The following is an 18,641-nucleotide window of genomic DNA, read 5'->3' on the forward strand; positions in this document are numbered from 1 at the left end:
GGTACTCATCAAAGGGGGCGGTAACCTGTTGTATTGTCCCACAATCAGATGCAGCTCACTGTAGTCAACTACGGATTCACCGCATATGACAGCAGTTACTGCCCCCCAGTGCTATTTGATTAATTCACTTTGTTAAAATGTCCACTTAAACTTAAAAGGCTAATTTAATCTTAATCAAATATTTATATAGAACAAGGAAAGACCTGTAAGCTTGGTTTTTGTATGATTACTTTTTTTTTTTAGTCTCCATTAGTCGAAATTGTTTAAACGGTAATTAAATAAAAACAGATAAAGTAGACAAGTGTTTTACTGATGATAACTCATGACAAAACTATAGTACTATGGGCGTTCATAAGCGCTTTAATTGAATAACTACAGTTTATAAACAGTATCAGGCTCAAAGTATTGTATACATTATTAAAATTGAGCATGCAGATACATTAGTTGCCTCATAAAATATATATTAGATTCTTATAAACCCCTTAGCCACGCTTAAAAAAAAGTAGGGCATGAAGTTGTATGTGGGGTTTTTATTTTGAAGGTTTCTGACCAAGCCGGAAGTGCGTTTCTTAATTTCTTGTGGAGGGATCGCGAGCGCAGCTTTTAAACACAATAAAAAACCCTGAATTCAAACGCGTGGAGCTTCGGTTCGCCGCTGGGTCACTCAGGTGGGCTGTCGCACTCTGAAAGGTGGCTGACTGTGGACTTGACATGTCGGTAGTGACAGTTCAGCTCGGTCAGTGCGGTAACCAGGTGGGTCAGGAGCTGTTTGACATCATCTGCAGCGATGCTCAGGAGGTACAGAGGAAAACGTACCGGACGGCCAGCTGCGAGCGCTTCTTTCACCAAACCGCACAGGGAGGTAGGACTCTTCCACCGGGACGTAAATAAGTTTGACTGCTGTTTTGCTCGGCCATCTTTACCGGTTGTATTTTTCCGTTTATTAGAACTTGAGGCCAGGGCGGTACTGATCGACATGGAGCCCAAAGTGATCAACCACAGTATGGCCACAGCTGCCAAGTCTGGCCGGTGGAGGTATGGAGAGAACTCTCATTTCAGCCAGAAGCAGGGCTCTGGAAACAACTGGGCTAATGGGTAAGGAGAGAAAGAGTCCTTTCACGCACCGTTTTTGCAGTATTTTTGACTATAAACTGTGGCGTTTGACACCAAAAACGTTGTAAGGAATCCTCAGTTTGAGATTTTTCTTTTTCAGCTTCAGTCAAGTAATTTTCTCTGTGGGGGACGGTTATCCTGAGGTTTGGACTCAAAGGGGAGTTAGCTGATAATGCTTTTTGCCTGCATCTGACCAGGTACTGTGTCCACGGTCCGCGTCACAGAGACCTGGTGGAGGAGCTTGTCAGGAGGGAGGTGGAGCGCTGTGACAGACTGGCCGGGCTCATACCCATCATGAGTGTTGCGGGGGGGACAGGGTCAGGGGTCGGAACCTACACAACTCAGTGTCTCAGAGACATCTACCCTTCGTCTTTTATCCTCAACCACCTGACTTGGCCGTACGGGACTGGGGAGGTACAGAGACTCAGCATCAGGCTCATCTTCAGACTGATGTGCCTCCTCATCACCTTTTTTTTTTTTTTTGTCTTTTCTTCAACTTGTTCTTTCAGGTGATCGTCCAGAACTATAACTCAGTCCTGACGCTGGCACACCTCTACCAGCTCTCCGACGCCATCCTCGTACACGAGAACGACACGGTGCACGGGATCTGCAGCCAGCTGCTCAAGATCAAACAGATCTCTTTCAGTGACGTCAACAGGGTTATCGCTCACCAGCTGGGTGGCGTCCTGCAGCCTGTGCTCACCCCCGACTCCCATGGAGTGTACAGCAGGAACCCTCTTGGTGAGGGAGACTAACACGCACACACACACACACACACAATTAAAGACTTTGTTTGATTGAATTCACATAAAAATGTGCTGGTGCAAAAACACGGTGGAGGTTCCATCATGCTGTGGGGATGCTTTTCCGCCTGTGAGACTGGAGGCGCTGCAGGTATCAGGGGAGAGAGTGAATCGGGTCATTACCGTGGGTCGTGGAGGTCGGACGTGTTCGCTCGTGTCAGAAAACGTGCTCTGAGGCGAAGGCGTGGGACTCTTCAGCTGCACAAACCGAAGCTTACGTCCGACAGCATGAAAGAAAGAAGGGTTGAAAAAGGAAAAGATTAGACGGTTTTAAACAGTGCAGGACCGGGTTCTGACTCAGTAAGTTCCACCGAGAGAGTTAAAGTACACTCCTGCAAAAATGAACTCCTGAAAACGGTGCAACAGTTTCTGTCGTTCAAACAGTAGCTTCAGGATGGCTGAAAGGAATGATTAGAGGCTGGCAAATATTAGTAATTAATAATTCTGACCAGGAATATTTGTCACAAAATATGACCAAAAAAGGTGTAAAGCTCATAGGTGTCTTAGACTTGGCTTATAAAATGACTGCAAGTGGTGCTACACATTAGCTTGAAACATGTTCAGAGTTTTGTGCCCCTGATAAATGACTATCGATCACATCAGGACCTGATAGGTGATGAAAAGAGGACGTTTCTTAGATAAAGAAGGCCAAACACTACCCTCACTGTTCTACCCTCACTGTTCCACCATCACACACCGGCCTCGGCTTACTTACCCTCGTGGCTTCTGTTCTGCGCTGTCTCTCAGGCGAGCTGGTGAGCGCTCTTACCTGTCACCCGGAGTACAAGCTGCTCAGTGTGTGCACCATCCCTCAGATGCCCAGTTCCTCCATAGCCTACAGCACGTTCAGCTGGCCGGGGCTGCTCAAACACCTCCGACAGATGCTCATCTCCAACACCAAGATGGAGGAAGGCAAGTTCAGTCGAAACTCACACATGGCCTTATTCACACCACTCTCAGTTTAGTATGTAAAATCAAGATGTTAAAATGATCATCGAGTGGTTTTATGGTCTGAAAGGTTTTTTTTTCTTTTCCCTCCCTGTGTCAGGCATAGACTGGCAGGTGCGCCCGCCTCCAGACTCTGGGCGGAGCAGAAGCCTCACAGGAAGCGGCTTCAACAGCTCGCTGGCCAACCTGCTCATTCTGAGAGGGAAGGATGTCTACAGCGCAGACACGGGTCAGAGGGAGGCTTGAAATGTGTTTGACTAAAACAAAGCAATGTTTCTTTATTGATTGATGTGCAAATTTTTGCTCCCATCCACAGGCAGCTTTGAAGACCCTTCCATCTACACGCCCTGGCTCTCGTCAGAGGAAGCTTTCAGCCTGTGGAAATCCCCGGTTTCCTTTAATAAGTACGAAAAGTCAGCCACGCTGGTCAGCAACAGCCAGGCTCTGCTCCGGCCTTTGGGCGACATGGTGAGGAAGGCGTGGAATATGTTCGCCTCCAGGTGAGTCCCAGCCGCAAGCGTCTCTTTAAGGAAAATAATATAAGAGGTGCACATATCTGGGCATCCTGGTTTGTCACGCTTTTGTTCTTTTTCATTCCGTTCCAGAGCCTACATACATCGATATATTAAATTTGGCATCTCAGAAGAGGACTTTCTGGACAGCTTCACATCTCTCGAGCAAGTCATCTCCAGCTACAGTCAACTACAGTGCTAGCAGTGGGACAAAAGACTGAATTTGCTTTATCGGGATTCTTTGAATTTGTCTGAGTTTCTCTGACTTATGTCGAATAAGAACGGAGGCGAATTATTTACCAAAAAAACCAACACCATCGGAACACATTCACTGCCTGTTCAAGGGCAAAACCATTTTATCACAGGATGGATATTTTCATTACCGATTTATCAGCCAATTATTTCAATTCAAGTATTCTACAAAACGATAGTAAATATAGAAAAATAAAAGTTTAATTCTGTATTGATATTTACTGGGTTTCCTGAGCTGTTATTCCCATCATGAATAACATGATGACCTCGTGTCAAACCCTTAGAGCTTTGCAGTCAGAACTTGGTCATCACTCATAATTACTGAAACTAAAGGCTGTAGATGCTGATGATGTATTCCAGTCCAGCGCATTATTCAATGCAGGCTAGTTTATTTGCATTTGCACAAGGTGTGTGACCTCAAGGCACTTTAAACAAAGTATAAACAAGTTCGACACGAGCCCAGTTAAATCTTATTCCAATCAGCAGTCTCTGAATAAGGAGTAACCAGTAAAAGAGATGAAATGACTATGACATAGTATGAAATGCAAAATCCTCCAGTTTTTAAACCTTGATATATACACGCTGCATTAACAACATGTTTGTTTGCCCCATTATTCATCGAGTCTCTTCTATAAAGAAGATCAGCGTCAAACTCGCCCCGACACTCTCCAGCCCTGCGGTGTTGATGGCTGCTTGTTCCACCGACCGTTAACAGCTACAGACTGCGTGTAAGAGATGAACGTTGCCTCCTGGTCTGACAAATTAAGCCAATGCAAAAGTGCGCTTCAGCCAGTAGGGGGAGGCAAAATGAAGGCATATGAGAAAAAGACCCCACCGCTCATTTTTCTCAACTCAAAATGCGCTGTCTAAGATAGTTGAGACTAAAGTCAAAGCTCAAGTTTTTGAACAATACATAAGCCAAAAGATGGCATCACTGTATCCATCTTTTATACATAGTCTGACAGTTGATGTAAAAAATAAAAATAAAAATTTAAAAAAGCATTTTTCTTATCTGCTCATTTCTGGGAAGAAAAGGGGTAAAAGTCTGGAAACAGATGTTTTTCATACTCCTGTTCCCAGTCTTATCTCAACCTGGGAAATAATAACAAACTCCATACTTTCCCAAGACAGTCGCAACCTTGTAAAAGGTCATGGGGTCCAAATACAAAGATAACTGGATAGCATCAAATATGGCTACTTAATGTGGTTATTCAAGTGCATTGATGACTGTTTGGGAAAATATGAACACTTTTTTAAAATTATTAAAAAGAAAAAAAAAGCCTTTAAAAAAAGCAAAGAAAACCAACAAGAGCATCAGACGAGAATATTTTTCCCCACCGCTTTATTGTTTATTTCACATGATACAGTTGGGCTAACACGAAGCAGATTATGACTGAAGACGGGCCGTCACAAGCAGAAACAGACCAATCACAGAGCGGCGTCGGGATGAGCCGAGACGCTCGGCCGGAACGCTGAAGGCCCACAACTTCAGCAAGCTTACAGACCGCTGCTGCCATGCAAATTTAACTGCCAACACCAGTCTGATAAGCTAGCTGACGGGTGGGAAAAGCAGTGCTGGAGAGTACATCTCATCCAAGAGGTGGAGATGATCGAGGGGGTCAAAATAGACTATTTCAGGCTAAACTTGAGGATCCGTGAATGCCAATTTCCTCACTTACCTTGTAGATGATGGTTTCTAAGAGGAAACTGAGCATTAGGTTTGAGGCAGTGGGTAAAAGAAAAAAACATACATAAATAAAAGACTCAGACTTGGAAACGAGTGCTATGATTTCCATGTTTTATATATATTCTGATCCGAGATTTGACCTAAGTGTACAGAATAGAAATGGGACTATTTGTTGAGAGTACAATGTCACTTTACAAATGATATCACCTTTTCTTTTTGTGTTTTTGTTAATGTCCACACTGGCGACTGGAATAGAAATTAATCTGAGCATACTGTCAAAAGGAGATTAAGATATTTACTCAAACCTTCAACAACCCCCCACTGTTTTAAGGTGATATTGCTTTTTTTTTTTTTTTTCCCCCCCACCAATCGACAGTTCCAGAGACAAAAGAAGACAAACTGGTCTTACTGTTAAACAGGACAAAAACACGAGGACAGTTAAACCCTGAAAAGAAACCCCATCCATAGCAGTTATCTTGGCAGCACACTATCCAATCCAAAACAATCTCCATCCATACTTAAATGTTACAAAATTAAATAAAAATCAAGTCCATAAGACAAGAGCTATATTCAAGGGAAGTCATACTTTCCCCTCTTGCATAAGGCATAGCATCTGATGGGCGCCGCCCTTAACACAGCAGTAACCATCAGACCACTGCGTTACTTCTGAGGTCGATGAATGAGAGGATTTAACGTTAACGTAACATGTTAAGATCAGCAGTGGAACCAATCACTACTCGAGTGAGATGGGAGGAAGAACTACAAAACCTGAAGAGGGGAACAGTAAACAGCACACACATCCTGAACAGCGCGCGCACACACACACACACACACACACCTGCTTCTTTTTTTCTTTCTTTTCTTTTCTTTAAGCATTCAGCCTCTCTGAGAATGGATGAGGGTGAGGTTTGTTGTTAAGTTGTGAGTGGCTGTGGCCGAGTGGCGCGCTCTCAGCGGCAGCAGAAACACAGTCACTTGGATGCGTACGCCGCTTTGTTTCGCCATCACTTGGTCTTCTCTTCCGAGTGTCTCAGCTGCTGCAGCCGCTTGGCGTAGCTCTGAGCCATGGAGTTGATGATGGAGATGACAAAGTAGCAAACCATGACCAGCACCACCTTCTCGAACACCCACGACAGCCAGTTCTCATCCTGGAAAAAAAAACAAAAAGAAAAACGAATTAAAGTGGATATGCTGTGAATTACCCACTGTACAGGAGTTCATGAACACACAGTTCCAGGTATGTGGTCGGCTGATGATTACAACAAGCTTTTCTTTTGCAGAATTTTACTAGTTCCTTACAAATATATCAGTATTGGGGTCAATAAACAGGAATCAACACTTCAGATATGCCCAAAAACAAGAGATTTATAGTTTCCTAGTTAAATAGAGGAGAAAGTGCTGACTTTTACATTTTACACTGTTTCTAAATTATTATTAAATATAACAACCTGAATAAAAAAAAAAAAAGTATGTGACTTTCTATACTATCAATTCCATTCATCATTATAACAGTTAGTTTTACTGATTTATATTAGGTATGAATTAACATTTGCCGGTACACAATCTAACAAAAAGCAGGTCCCACATAGTTGTTGCTCAGAGCAAAAGCATGAATGAAGCTCATATGTCAGGAGGTGAGAGAGGCTGTCACTTGAATTGTTCAAGAACACATTGTTCTTACCGCTGGTGCACTTCCTCCAGCATGGTGCAGCTTGTTCCTCTGTGCTTCCAGGTACTGACTGAAGGGCTTCCGGAGCGATGGTCCTAGTTTGGGCACAGACCTGACACAGCACACCCACGAGGCAGCAAACCATACAAAGAAAAAAGAAAGAACACAAAGAACACAAAGAAGGAAGAATATTTAGTAACTCACCCTCTCAGCCACAAAACTGAGGCTGTTCAACACTAGCTGTGAATAACGTCCTCTCTTTCTCTAAACACCAACAAGCTGATCCACCAGTCGACCAGCTGCTGCTGAGGGCCCCGTCCTGCATGCGTACCATCAGGCCCCCAGTCTCCCAGCTGCTGCCGCCTCTAATTGTTACTGTGAGCAGAGGAGGCAGCTGAGAAGAATGAAGCAGAAACTCCTCAGCCCTCCTTTTATAATACTAAGCTCTCTATAGGAGTGCGTGTCAGCCCCTTAAATCAGGAAGTTGAGTCGACATGATGTCATCACCTTTACCACCACTGCTGCCTTCACTGTGGATAGACAGCCAATCAGGGTGTGTTTATGTCCCTATTAGGCAGTGTGGATTTGCTCACCAGGAGGCCAGTCATAACATACACCCTGTTCATGTCATACATGTTCCTGTAGTTTTACATTCTGGTTAGCAGCAGGACAGACTTGAGCGGAATCTCTATATGATGACAAACTATTAATTACATGCACAGAAAAACGTACTGCAGATAATAGACGGACACCAATTCAGTTCTGTCCGTAGTCAGGACATAAACATGTTGTCTAGACTAGACTAGACTAAGCAAAAAAGATGAAAGATAACAAACAGCAAATGGGGACAGTCTAATTCCTGATGTTGAACAAATCCAACTAGATTCGAGTGACTCATTATCATCTCTCCCATTCTGCATACAAGCACACACGAATACCCCCAAAAAAACATTCTGCATCAGCACTGAAGCATCATTCGGGCGAATCATAGCGAGTCATGGGGAAAAAACCATGAGCTCTATTTAAAAATCAGAAAGAGACATATTCTGCTCTAAATACAGTCAGAGTTACCTCCTGCACATCAGCAGCAAATTAACTTATCAAATGCTGTATTTTCTATAAAAGACGACCACGATCTAAATAATAACCTTCAGTTAAATTTTCATTTCTAAATACCTAAAATCTTCGCCAATTCTGCCAAGTGTTACTTTACCTTCTACAACCTTGAAATTAGCCAAGTTGGAGATTAGTAAGAAGTTTGAGAGTGCTTATTTTGCCCAATGTCTATGATTGTGTTTCCCGCCTAGTCGGGCCAGTCCTCTCAGTCAAAGCTCGACTTGGTGAGTCAGATCAACATGTTCGGACGAGACCTCACACGCCTGACCACCAGTGCTGCAGAGACTGATTGCATGTGGAGGGGTGTGGGGGCAAGAAATACCTTTGTGTGGAAAGGGAAAAAAAGCATTTATTCATACAGGATCCCCAGTCAGTGGTTTACCAATGCACTGCCAACCGCGACGTCAGTGAAAAGCTTATTAACACGGAGCGGGCAGACACTTACCCGAGGAGTGACACCATTTGCTCCACTATGTGCTTGCTGAAGGTAATGATGACAAAAAGTTTCTGGAGAAAAATGAGAAAGAGAGATGTGTGAGTATTCAAGGAACAAATCAATCAATTGTTGCGAAGGAAACTGGAAGACATTTGTCGTGACTTTTACTGACGGTGGCACATCTGCGCCACATCTGCCACCGTTCACAGACACGCTAAATACAAAACTCAAGCCTGGCACTAAGTTCAACTTCGGGCCGTGAGGGGCTTAGTGTGGTTTGCAATAGACCTAAGCAGCGGGCTGGGGGTGGGGTGGGATCCAAAACCACATTTATTTTTCTCCGGTTCTGAAACTGATCAACGTTAAACAGCATGACACATGGCCCCCTGGACAAAATCAGACAGGAAACGTCACGTGATGTCCAAGAAGTACACAAATCCCCCCCCACTCCCCTTGAAGTTTTTGTTACAGTCTGTTCAGTTTCCTTCTCTCAGGACAAACTTCTCATGTCCACTCAACAGCATCCAACCCCCCACCCCCCCACAGTCTGACAGTGCTCTTTGTCTGGCAGTGAGATCACTGACTGGTACCACCAAGCAAGATTAACTCAGTTTACTAAGATCCTCAGCGACTCACTTGGACACAGACAGACCCTTATTGACTCTGCTTATATTAGTCACAATGCTGTGGCAGTCTCAACTCCATAGACTCCATAATGAACCTTTTTTGGATCTGGTGCACATTTTAAGAATCCAAACTCTCGTTAATGACTTCTTAAAAACGTCCCTCCTTTCACCTGCGGCCCGTCTATATGGTTTGGAAGCACACCGAAGCTAAAAGAATCTAAAAGGAGGAGGAATCCCCAAAGGAACCCAGCACCATCAGAAAGAGTTAAGCAGAAGTGCGCAATAAGGAGTTTCATAGTAACCGAGTCATAAACTCGGCAGAAGGTTTGAGCTTTCCCACACGTTCTGAGGCTGAGGAGATGGTTCAAAGTGAGTCAGTCAGCACTGCAGACCTCTATTCTTATGAATGTATTTTTCAGATGCCTCATTACATTGTGGTCAGTGAATTGCGATGATATGAAACAGGATGAATTCAATCAGATGTCAAGATCTAACGTGCATGTGAGCATGTGCCTGTATGGTTTATGTTCAAGAGGGAAAAGACATCACAGAGGAACTCAAAGTCTGACCAATCTTTGATAAATGCTGTATCTGCACTACTGACCTGTATGTGCATCTTGATGATGGCTTTCCCGATCAGAGTCGCTCCAAAGAAGGTCCAGAAAGGAACCAAGAAATGGCCGCAGGTTATACCGGCCAAGTCAAAGAGAGGATTGGGAATCTGACAAAGACACAACAATCTTACGGACTTGTATTCTTGACACGGCCATGTGGATCATCTATATTACACTTCAGTAACCGAGTCAGTTCAGTGAGGTGTTTACTGGTAAGAAACACAAATATTTCCTTCAAATATGTCAAATAAAAGTACAGGAATGTTTTAAATGAGACCCTGAGAATATAAATTCTACTCACTGAGGCGCAAGCCAAGATCCCAAAGAATCCCACTTTCTGCACCATGTGCTGGACTCCCAGCTTGGCTCTTGTGACAAAGTCCTGACAAAAAAAGGGGAAGAAGAAAAGGAAAATCAATTGAAATGCTTTTTTTTTTTTTTTTTTTTTTTTTTTTTAAATAATCATTGACTCCAGACACGATTGGGAGCGATTGTCTCCAGCTATTTTCAGGTGCTGTGTGGCTTTCAAATCTTGTTAGATTTCCCTGGATTTAAATATTTACAGACAAACGGAGATCTCCGAATACACAACCCCCCCCCTAAAATAACCGCAACGCTTGTTTTTTTTGTAAATCACACCGTTTGAGTTATAATAAGAAACAAGAGTCTCGGTAGGAGTAGGATTTCTAGGCGCTGTGAGTTTTTAAAAGTTTGGCCAATTGTGTGGGACTTCAGCTAAAAGCTGTGTGGTACAAAAGCACCGCAGCTCTATTGATTACATCTCTATTCCCAGATGCTTTGGGGGCTGAAATGTCTGTGGTTACATGGTGAAGATCATAGCCGAGCCAGGAAGTAGATTAAAAGGCGGTTTCAAACACTGGCACCTTATCTTAAGTCATGGTTTAGTCTCAGTTTAAACAATTAAAAACACTCACAAGTTACAAGCTCTGATTCAGCTCTGTATTTTCCCCTCCCCATCTTAGATTCAATGTATTCGTCCCCATAACTCATGTGTCGAGTCTTAACAAGACTGCCTCTGACTCGCTCAGTAGCTGTAGAGACTCTGAATAAAACCCCATAATAAACAGTCCGATGTGAGGGTGGCTTTCTCAGCTGAAAACTAGTCAAGTGAGATTAGGCGATGGACACAATATCCATGACCCCTCTGCTTTCTATTCGGCTGACTCAGCATCTGATCTCAGCAGTCTCCAGTCATGTGAACTTTGTTCCTCACGGAGCTGTCCGTCATTCAAATTAGAGGCCAGTGAGAAAAGAGATGGAGGGCGGGTGGAGGGAGGGAGGGAGGCAAAGAGAGCAAAGCCTGAGGGAAGATTAAAGAGGGAGCTGTGATCAGGGTGACTCACCCACGAACAAGCAGATTTACTGGAAGAGCAAGGAGGGAGGGGCTTCACTGAAGTCACATGCTGCTTTTAAACCAATCACTGTCCAGTGGCACCACGGTCAGTTGTGCATTATAAAAGTGAGACCAAATCAAATAAGATATCGCACCAGCGATGAAGGACAGCGTGGAAACAACTGCGCTGTGATGAGGCCGCTTCTTCTACTTCAACAATAGCTGCTGAACCTTTTCCAACTACGGCTGACGGTCACAATTAAAATGAAAAACAACTTCTTTTTAAAAAAAAAACAAAAAGAAAACACGGCTGTTCCTCTTCCTCGAGAAATATTTCAGAATCAAGTAGGAAAAAAAACAGGCATTTTAAATTAATCACAACACCTGAGGCTAGTAGTGCTTCTCAAGACAATTTACAAAAGAGTATTTTGATTTATGAACCTGTGTATAAAACCTTCTGAAAAAGTAAAAAAAAAAATTAAAAATGACCAAGTCAACTCTCTGCATAAATGCTTATGTGTTTGCAACTCTCACCTGAGCACCCTCGGCCTGCTCCAGCATCTCCTCAAACTCCTCGTAGTCTTCATCATCCGGGTCAGCTCCTGACTGACGGGCCGCTCTGGCCATGAAATACGGAGGCAGCTCTCCGATGGCAGTGCCTGCACCCTAAACACACGCAGCGGAAAATGTTCGCTTCACATTTGCCTCCTCATTTCCCACATCGACACGCAGACTTACAAAACTCAGATACTTTTTACTTCTTGGGATTCACGCACAAATGAGATAAGCAGCATTTTCTGCCAGGCTGCCGCATAAAAGCATGCAGAAATAACATGACTTCACATACTTGGAGAGGTTGTCAGCTGCCTCTGCCAAACATTCTTGCCATTTTATCACTTTCAGACCAATGAGTTGCATCCTTGTTTAAACTACAACTCACCCACATACAAGCCTCCAGGCGGACCTTTGACATGATGGAGAGGAGGGAGATGCTGCCCTCCACCCCTCCAACTTGGGGACAGACAATCTGGTCTGGGTAAGGAGGCTCTGGGAAGTCTGTGGACCCGCACTCATATGCTGCCAGGGTAACCGATGCTATGTGTGGACCCTGAGAGACAGAGATGGAAACAATGAGATACTTTGACGGACTGGAAACCACACTGACGAACAGTATAACAGGCACACGCACTTAGGATGACTGGATGTCTGTATCAAAGGGCCCAAATGTGAGAGCGGATGTTCTGAACATGGTTAATTGAGCGAACCAAGAAGAGAAACACACACACACACACAACCGGAAATATATTAAAAATATCATTATTAAGCTGTCAACGATAGGTATTCGTAACAGAAACAAGAGTTTAATGAGCACTCAAGTAGTCCAATAGCTGCAATGAGACTTGAGACCATGAGTGCGTAAGGTTCGGTTTGATTTCCAACCGTTTCATAAAGGTTTCTGAATCCGATATCGAGGTCAGTGTGGGGCCTGCAATATGTGGTGATGTCTAACTGCATTGGAATGAACTGTTTCTAATTTGTAGCCCACCGTGCTTAAATGTAATTACATTTGATCCTGTTTTGAATGGTTTAACCCATACAATATGCCCGCAGTCACATGCGCACACATCAACTGCAGCTGAGTCACAAAGTCTTCCTGACAGGTAAGGAAGTCACCATTTACCGCTGTCAACATGTCTGCTGAGGCAGAGCCACCTGGCCTCAGGAACAATCGGCCCACCTGAGCCTGGAACACAGCTAGTAAAGTTGTGCTTCTTCAAGGTAATCTGCGGCGGCAGATGGACGGCACGCAAAACGTCTGCGTTGAGTCAAACCGCTCCATGAAAGAACCCCAGTCCAAGCACTTCATTAAATACCATCCCTTACATGACACAACAAGCCGGCGTTGGCATACGCAGAGAGAAACACAGCGCTGGGACTCGCTCTTTGATGAAGAAAGTCCCGTTCCAGTCACCTGACCGGTGATGAAAGCTCCCTGAACCAAATCCCTTTGTTCAGTCGCGCAGGTAGAGCTGAAAATTCAACGAGGGTGCAAAAACCGGTTCCTCGCTCAGATCATCAAACACACTTTAAACGGACTCGTGGAAGTTTGCCAAGGAACATTTGAAGTTTGTTAAAAATCGAGAGGGCTGAAAAGACTGCTTAGCGACTTTTCTACGAGCACGACGGGTCTGACTATGTAAAGGTCATCAGGTGCACAACGAAATGACGCCGTTATTCCTCCATTAGCTAACCACTACATTTCTAGCATTTCAAATAAAGAAAGAGAAAGAAAGTTTTACAGAAAAATACTTTTGGAATACTTTTTTTTACATGATTTATAAATGGCAAAAGTGACATCATATTCTGGGAATCAGAAGAACCCCCCCCCCCCCCAACAAGCTCATCGGTAGGAAATACTTTATGATCTCTGCCAGTGGCTACAGGACAGATCTCATCTAAGTGAATGTTTTTTTAGTTTTGCCAGGAAATCCAGCTGTTAAAACAGTGACCTGTAACCTCAAGGTGAATCAGGCTGTTGAGAACACTGTGAGCATAATGATCTAATCCTTTCCGGGGGGCTATTCACTAATGCTTTAGGCCTGAGGTCAATTCACAGAAACTCTGCTGGTGGGTTTTCTTCAGAATTAATATGAGTGGCTGTGACTTCTTTAACTGTGAATGTAAAGCTATATTTAGTGCGCAGGTTTAGGTTTTCTCGTGTGCAGCAGACTTACATCATGTGGCCGACAACGTAAAGAAGACTTTAGCTTTTAGTGAAAAATGAGGAATGATCACAGGGATTTAGAGGCCCTCTGAGGGGCATCCTCGATTAAACTAGACAGGATATGAAAGAGATATATGATCAATGCCTTCTTCTCAAACGGCACATCCTGGACAAACATTCAAGTGGAGGGCCTTGGAGAAGAAAGTAAAGCATGCAACAAGAGCATGCTGAGATATTAACAAAAGGAAGTGATGACCGGGTGGGTTTGTGCGAGATAAATTGATGACTTTGGGCGCTTGGCGGGACGTGTATCGGAGGTAACTGTGCAAAGAAAAACCAGCGGATTGGCGGAATCATGTTTTCGGGAAAGTGTCCGATTCAAAGCGCTCAATCTCAACCTCTCCATCAGCGTTACAGCCTCAGTAACATGCCGCGGAACTGATCATATCTTGCATCCAATTTGTTTAACATTACACTCGGTCATGCTTGGCTCCCCAGGATAAACACATGTGCAGGAGCCCAGAAATGGACAGAAAGAAAAAAAAAAAGTAGAGCGGATTGAAGTAAATTTTGTTTTTGGAAAGCAACAATCAAAACAAACGGAGTTTCTTACTGTTAGTTTAACTTTAGGAGGTTAGATCTCTCAGCGTTTAGCGCAGGGCCGCTTTGGTATTGCCTCGACTTAAACGGTAAAAGCTGGTAATCAAAACGGCTGAAACCGTCAACATGCCAGGTTGTTCCATCTGTGGGAAATGACAGTCTGTCTACTCATAGGAAGAAACCTCGCCTCACACCAAAGAACAAGAAAGAATGAGGTCACACCTCCCAAGTGTTGTGACAAATACATTGACACACAATATAATATGAGCACCCGTCCCTACGGAATTATTGCTTTTTAAGAAGCATAGAACAGAAGGTTCAGAATAGTTACGCAACAGAAGATGGGGAAACTGATGAAACAAGCATAGTGAGCTGGCAAAAAATTAATTGAGGGGAGCACACTAAAAACAGGAAGTTCACACTCATATCGTTGCCTAGCATGTCATTCTAATGGAAAAAGCTGACTCAAATAGTCCACAGTTCTACAGAACAAAAGCCACACCGTCACCCAAAAGTGGAATACAGAGAATTTCTCACACCCTTTCTTTTTTTTTTTTTTTTACCTAAGTCTCCCTTTTACCACGACCAAGGCAAATGACACATATTCTGGTGACTCCGTCATACGATCGTTCTGCGGAAAACTCAGATTTTTCCGCAGATTGAAATGGGTGAGAAAATTTTTAAAAAGCTGACTAAGACGACAACTTCTGCCCGAGGATGAAGTGTGATGCCATCCTGTGGTGACACCGGGCACCGTCTGTACCAAGTTTGCAGTCGCACCAGTTTTATGTCAGATATGCAGACATGAGGTGTGACTCACATCTTTAAAAAGAGATTATTCAAAAGTTAATAAATAACACCGACATATGCATATAGTTAGAACAAGCAGAACACTGGTAATATGTAAGAGATAGAGAATCATTTCTATGTACAGCCAGAAGAGCAGAACTCCACATTTTACAGAGAGTTCATGTTTTTTTTCTTTGTTGATACTCCTGATATACTAATCATTTCACTTCTTGACCGACATAACTTCCCGATGAGTACAGCTTTCTCCCAGCTGTTGCTCTGTCATACTTTCATTCGCATCTGCAAGGAACCGTCCCCACCCAAAAAAAAAACATCCATTCATTTGAAAGTTTATTAACAATCAGGAAATAAAAGCGCCACCTCGCTTCTGCATCATCTTATCAAAAGAATATCTGCGTATACATGCCAGTGGTGTTCTCTTACCAGATAAAGAAGGAAGGTATGCAGTCCAGTCCCAAGTCCTACTGAGGACAGGATCCCAAGGCCTACCCAGTAGGCACACCATAAGAACTTCTTTTCCAGGTATTGAACATACTGCAGGAAAGTGAAGGCAAACCCATAAACATATAGCAAAGGGGGAGGCAGGTGTACATATTCTAAACATCTACTTTTTTAAAAATTGTTTAAGTTACATAATGATGTATTTACACATGTTTAACACCAAATTAACACTTTCAGTCATCACTGCTACAGTTGACTCTGAATCGAAACTAATCTTGTTTTGCTGAACACTGTTTAGCGTGAATTTTCTTTTAAAATTTGAAATGAAATATCATCTGTTCACTTTACTCATTTCTGACTTGCTGTGGTGGGGTCATTTGCCAGCTCGTGATTACTTATTTCTAGGAAGGCATTAACTCCACACCGGAGCTGGGTGGTGCTTTAACTGAGAGGTGACGGACTGGTGCGCAAACACAACTCTCAGCCAACCGACTGTGTGATCAAGGGTTACTTGACAACAGAGCAACGGCACATTATCTACTGACACAAGCTTTCTTCAAGGAAAGGTCTAAGAGATAAAAGGTTACTTATCATTGACTGTTAAACAGTCCGCTACAAGGAAGTGGTACTGATTAATAACACATCTAAAAGAAAAACAAAGTCAAACCTTACTTGTTGGTGCGTTCCCTCAGTGGAGTACGCAATCGAGAACAGTGAACACAACACCAAAAATAAGAACACTGTGCCTCGTTGATGCCAAAGCCTGGGTGGGAAGATAAGGAAACAGAGAGATCAATAAAATAAATTCCAAACATGCATGCTGAAAAAAAAGATGTAAAAATCTCCGATAAACATCATTTATAAAACATGAAAGGTGCTCAGTTTAACAGAAAATCTATAATTTAACCCCACAAATTCAAACGTCTTTGAGCTTTCTATACGGCACAACCGTGTTCACTGAGGAATTAAGGAAATTCAGCTCCTCTGCGACACATAAATTAATCTTAAAATGTAATCCTTTAGGTACATCTGCTTTATGAGGAGGAAAACCTAATGTCGAGACATAAAAGAGTAGAACATCGCTCCCAGAAGTAAGTCCACATATCCTCCGACAGTTAAGCAAAAGAGACACTTGAAAATCTTGTTTCACAGCTTACTTAGAGGTACACTCCTTGAGCTTAAGGAGGGTCTCCAGAAGAAAGTAATGCAGAGTGGTGACGGGCCTCCTCCATAACAACAGAGAAAGACGCTCTTCTTTGTCTCTCTGTCGTCTTTCTCTTACTGATAAGTCTGAAGGACAAAAAGAGCCGTAATCATCCTGAGCTTCTGCAACACCGACAGGTTCATTAATAATTACTATATCCTGTGGAAGGGATAATGCTAAATACATAACGTACATCAAAAAGTTATCAGCACCTATGCAAAATGAAAGGAACTTAAAATGAGCCAACTTCAGTGTTTATATGACGTGTGTGTGTGTGTGTGTGTCATGAGGTGGCAGTTGGTTAGTGCTCTTCAAAGATAAGTGTAGACTTCCCCACTGTACTGTTAAGAAATTAAAGTTGAAAACCAACCTGCAGACTTGCCATTCTGTTTATCTTTGGGTCCTGCACGCTTCTGAGTTTGTTCACAGCTCGCTCCATTGGCTGCCATGTCAGTCACCGTTTAGCAGGTCAGGCAGTCTTGGACGAGAGAAAAAAGGGAAGACGAGTTTGTGTTTCGCGTTAAACGGGGTTCTCTTGTTTATTCGCTTTCACAAGAACGAGGAAGCAGGACTGACACGGAGCGGGACTATCATGAAATCCTTATCAGCGGGTCTTTAGCAATATGTGTCAAAGTGAACATTTCGTAAACACGCCGGCTAGCTAACGTTCATATTTTTGGTGATTTCAGAGGACAGTATCACACAAATAAACGTGGAAAAAATATTACAAACTACCAAACGAAAGTAAAATAGACAACGGGCTAAAATCCTGTATTTTTGTAGGTCATTCTGTAACTAGATATGATCCCAAAGACAAGCACATCACAACCCTCCACATGCTAACCGGTTAGCCAACATATAAACGGCTAAGCTAGGAACACCGGGAGTCTGCACATTAAAATAAGCGTTTAAAAGAAAATTACATGTCGCCTCACTTATTGAGGAAGGTATAAAACAAAATAATGCATATATGCTTCTGTGGTATTGGGAAAACAACCGTTATATTGAAGATAAACAGTGAGATGTTGGTTAAAATGAAGATATCGTCGTACCTCGTCTGTCCTCTTCACCCGGAAACAAACGGTGGACGTTTAAAAATAAAGTATACAGTATTGTAGAACCATGGAGTTTCCGACCAAAAGTTTCGCAGTGAAATCAATAAAAAGAATTATCTGCATAAGAATTGAGACAAGTTACAATTCAACCGAAGCAATTTATTGGTTTCGGTTAAAACATTTATGTTTCAACTCATAACCTTTATTGTGAAATTACCAAAGAGACGCGTTTCCGTCAGTTCCGGTTCGAGGTCCAATCGGAGGTTGCCAGATTTGCCAACAAAATGTGACAACTTCGACAATGTGGACATTATGATGCGACAGTCGTTTTACCATGTTTTTTTTTAACTCGTTTTTGTCTCTTGTTAAATCATTTGTATCCCCAATTCAGTGAAAATGTAAAGTATTATAATTATAAAGTATACCGGATGAGGTCAATGAGTTCATTTTCAAAATAAATAAATAAAACTCAGACAACAGACCGTAGTCACAGCAGACATTTTGACACACCACATGAGAAAATGTACAGTTGCATGACAGAGTAAAGTCTAGCCATTGCACATGCTCATCTTTTTAGTTATCACTGGAGCACCGGAAGTAAGTTAGCCATCATTTTGGCTTTTCAGGAACTAGAAAAGGTCAATACCAAAACAAAAATAAACGAAATATATACGTA

The 18,641-nt window shown here is 42.9% G+C and overlaps 2 protein-coding genes across 2 annotated transcripts; one reads left to right on the forward strand and one right to left on the reverse strand.

The window, feature by feature from the left end:
• The first annotated feature begins 579 nt into the window (after positions 1 to 579).
• Positions 580 to 3,898, forward strand: tubd1 (tubulin, delta 1). Its single transcript, XM_072391760.1, has 8 exons — positions 580 to 862; positions 948 to 1,095; positions 1,311 to 1,527; positions 1,623 to 1,854; positions 2,664 to 2,828; positions 2,965 to 3,093; positions 3,181 to 3,364; positions 3,470 to 3,898. The coding sequence occupies exons 1-8, from the start codon at positions 712 to 714 to the stop codon at positions 3,576 to 3,578; spliced, it is 1,335 nt and encodes a 444-aa protein (XP_072247861.1). The 5' UTR covers positions 580 to 711; the 3' UTR covers positions 3,579 to 3,898.
• Positions 3,899 to 5,412: 1,514 nt separating this feature from the next.
• vmp1 (vacuole membrane protein 1) lies at positions 5,413 to 17,809 on the reverse strand. The gene is made up of 11 exons (XM_072392734.1): positions 17,281 to 17,809; positions 16,864 to 16,996; positions 16,379 to 16,469; positions 15,689 to 15,799; positions 12,071 to 12,238; positions 11,665 to 11,796; positions 10,078 to 10,158; positions 9,767 to 9,883; positions 8,546 to 8,607; positions 6,997 to 7,096; positions 5,413 to 6,463 (listed from the first exon to the last, which is right to left on the reverse strand). The coding sequence occupies exons 1-11, from the start codon at positions 17,357 to 17,359 to the stop codon at positions 6,320 to 6,322; spliced, it is 1,218 nt and encodes a 405-aa protein (XP_072248835.1). The 5' UTR covers positions 17,360 to 17,809; the 3' UTR covers positions 5,413 to 6,319.
• Between the last annotated feature and the right edge of the window lie 832 nt (positions 17,810 to 18,641).

The sequence above is a fragment of the Leuresthes tenuis genome, unplaced genomic scaffold, assembly GCF_036924035.1.
Source record: "Leuresthes tenuis unplaced genomic scaffold, fLeuTen1.0.hap1 SCAF_9, whole genome shotgun sequence".
Lineage (NCBI taxonomy): Eukaryota > Metazoa > Chordata > Actinopteri > Atheriniformes > Atherinopsidae > Leuresthes > Leuresthes tenuis.

Excerpts from the sequence above, each read along its gene's own strand:
- tubd1 (XM_072391760.1), top strand. The coding sequence starts at position 712 with ATGTCGGTAGTGACAGTTCAGCTCGGTCAGTGCGGTAACCAGGTGGGT. Across the intron at positions 1,528-1,622 it reads GGCCGTACGGGACTGGGGAG|GTGATCGTCCAGAACTATAA; the intron begins GTACAGAGACTC and ends TTGTTCTTTCAG. Across the intron at positions 2,829-2,964 it reads CAACACCAAGATGGAGGAAG|GCATAGACTGGCAGGTGCGC; the intron begins GCAAGTTCAGTC and ends TCCCTGTGTCAG.
- vmp1 (XM_072392734.1), bottom strand. The coding sequence starts at position 17,359 with ATGGCAGCCAATGGAGCGAGCTGTGAACAAACTCAGAAGCGTGCAGGA. Across the intron at positions 15,800-16,378 it reads CTGAGGGAACGCACCAACAA|TATGTTCAATACCTGGAAAA; the intron begins GTAAGGTTTGAC and ends ACTTTCCTGCAG. Across the intron at positions 6,464-6,996 it reads CTGGAGGAAGTGCACCAGCG|GATGAGAACTGGCTGTCGTG; the intron begins GTAAGAACAATG and ends TTTTTTTTCCAG.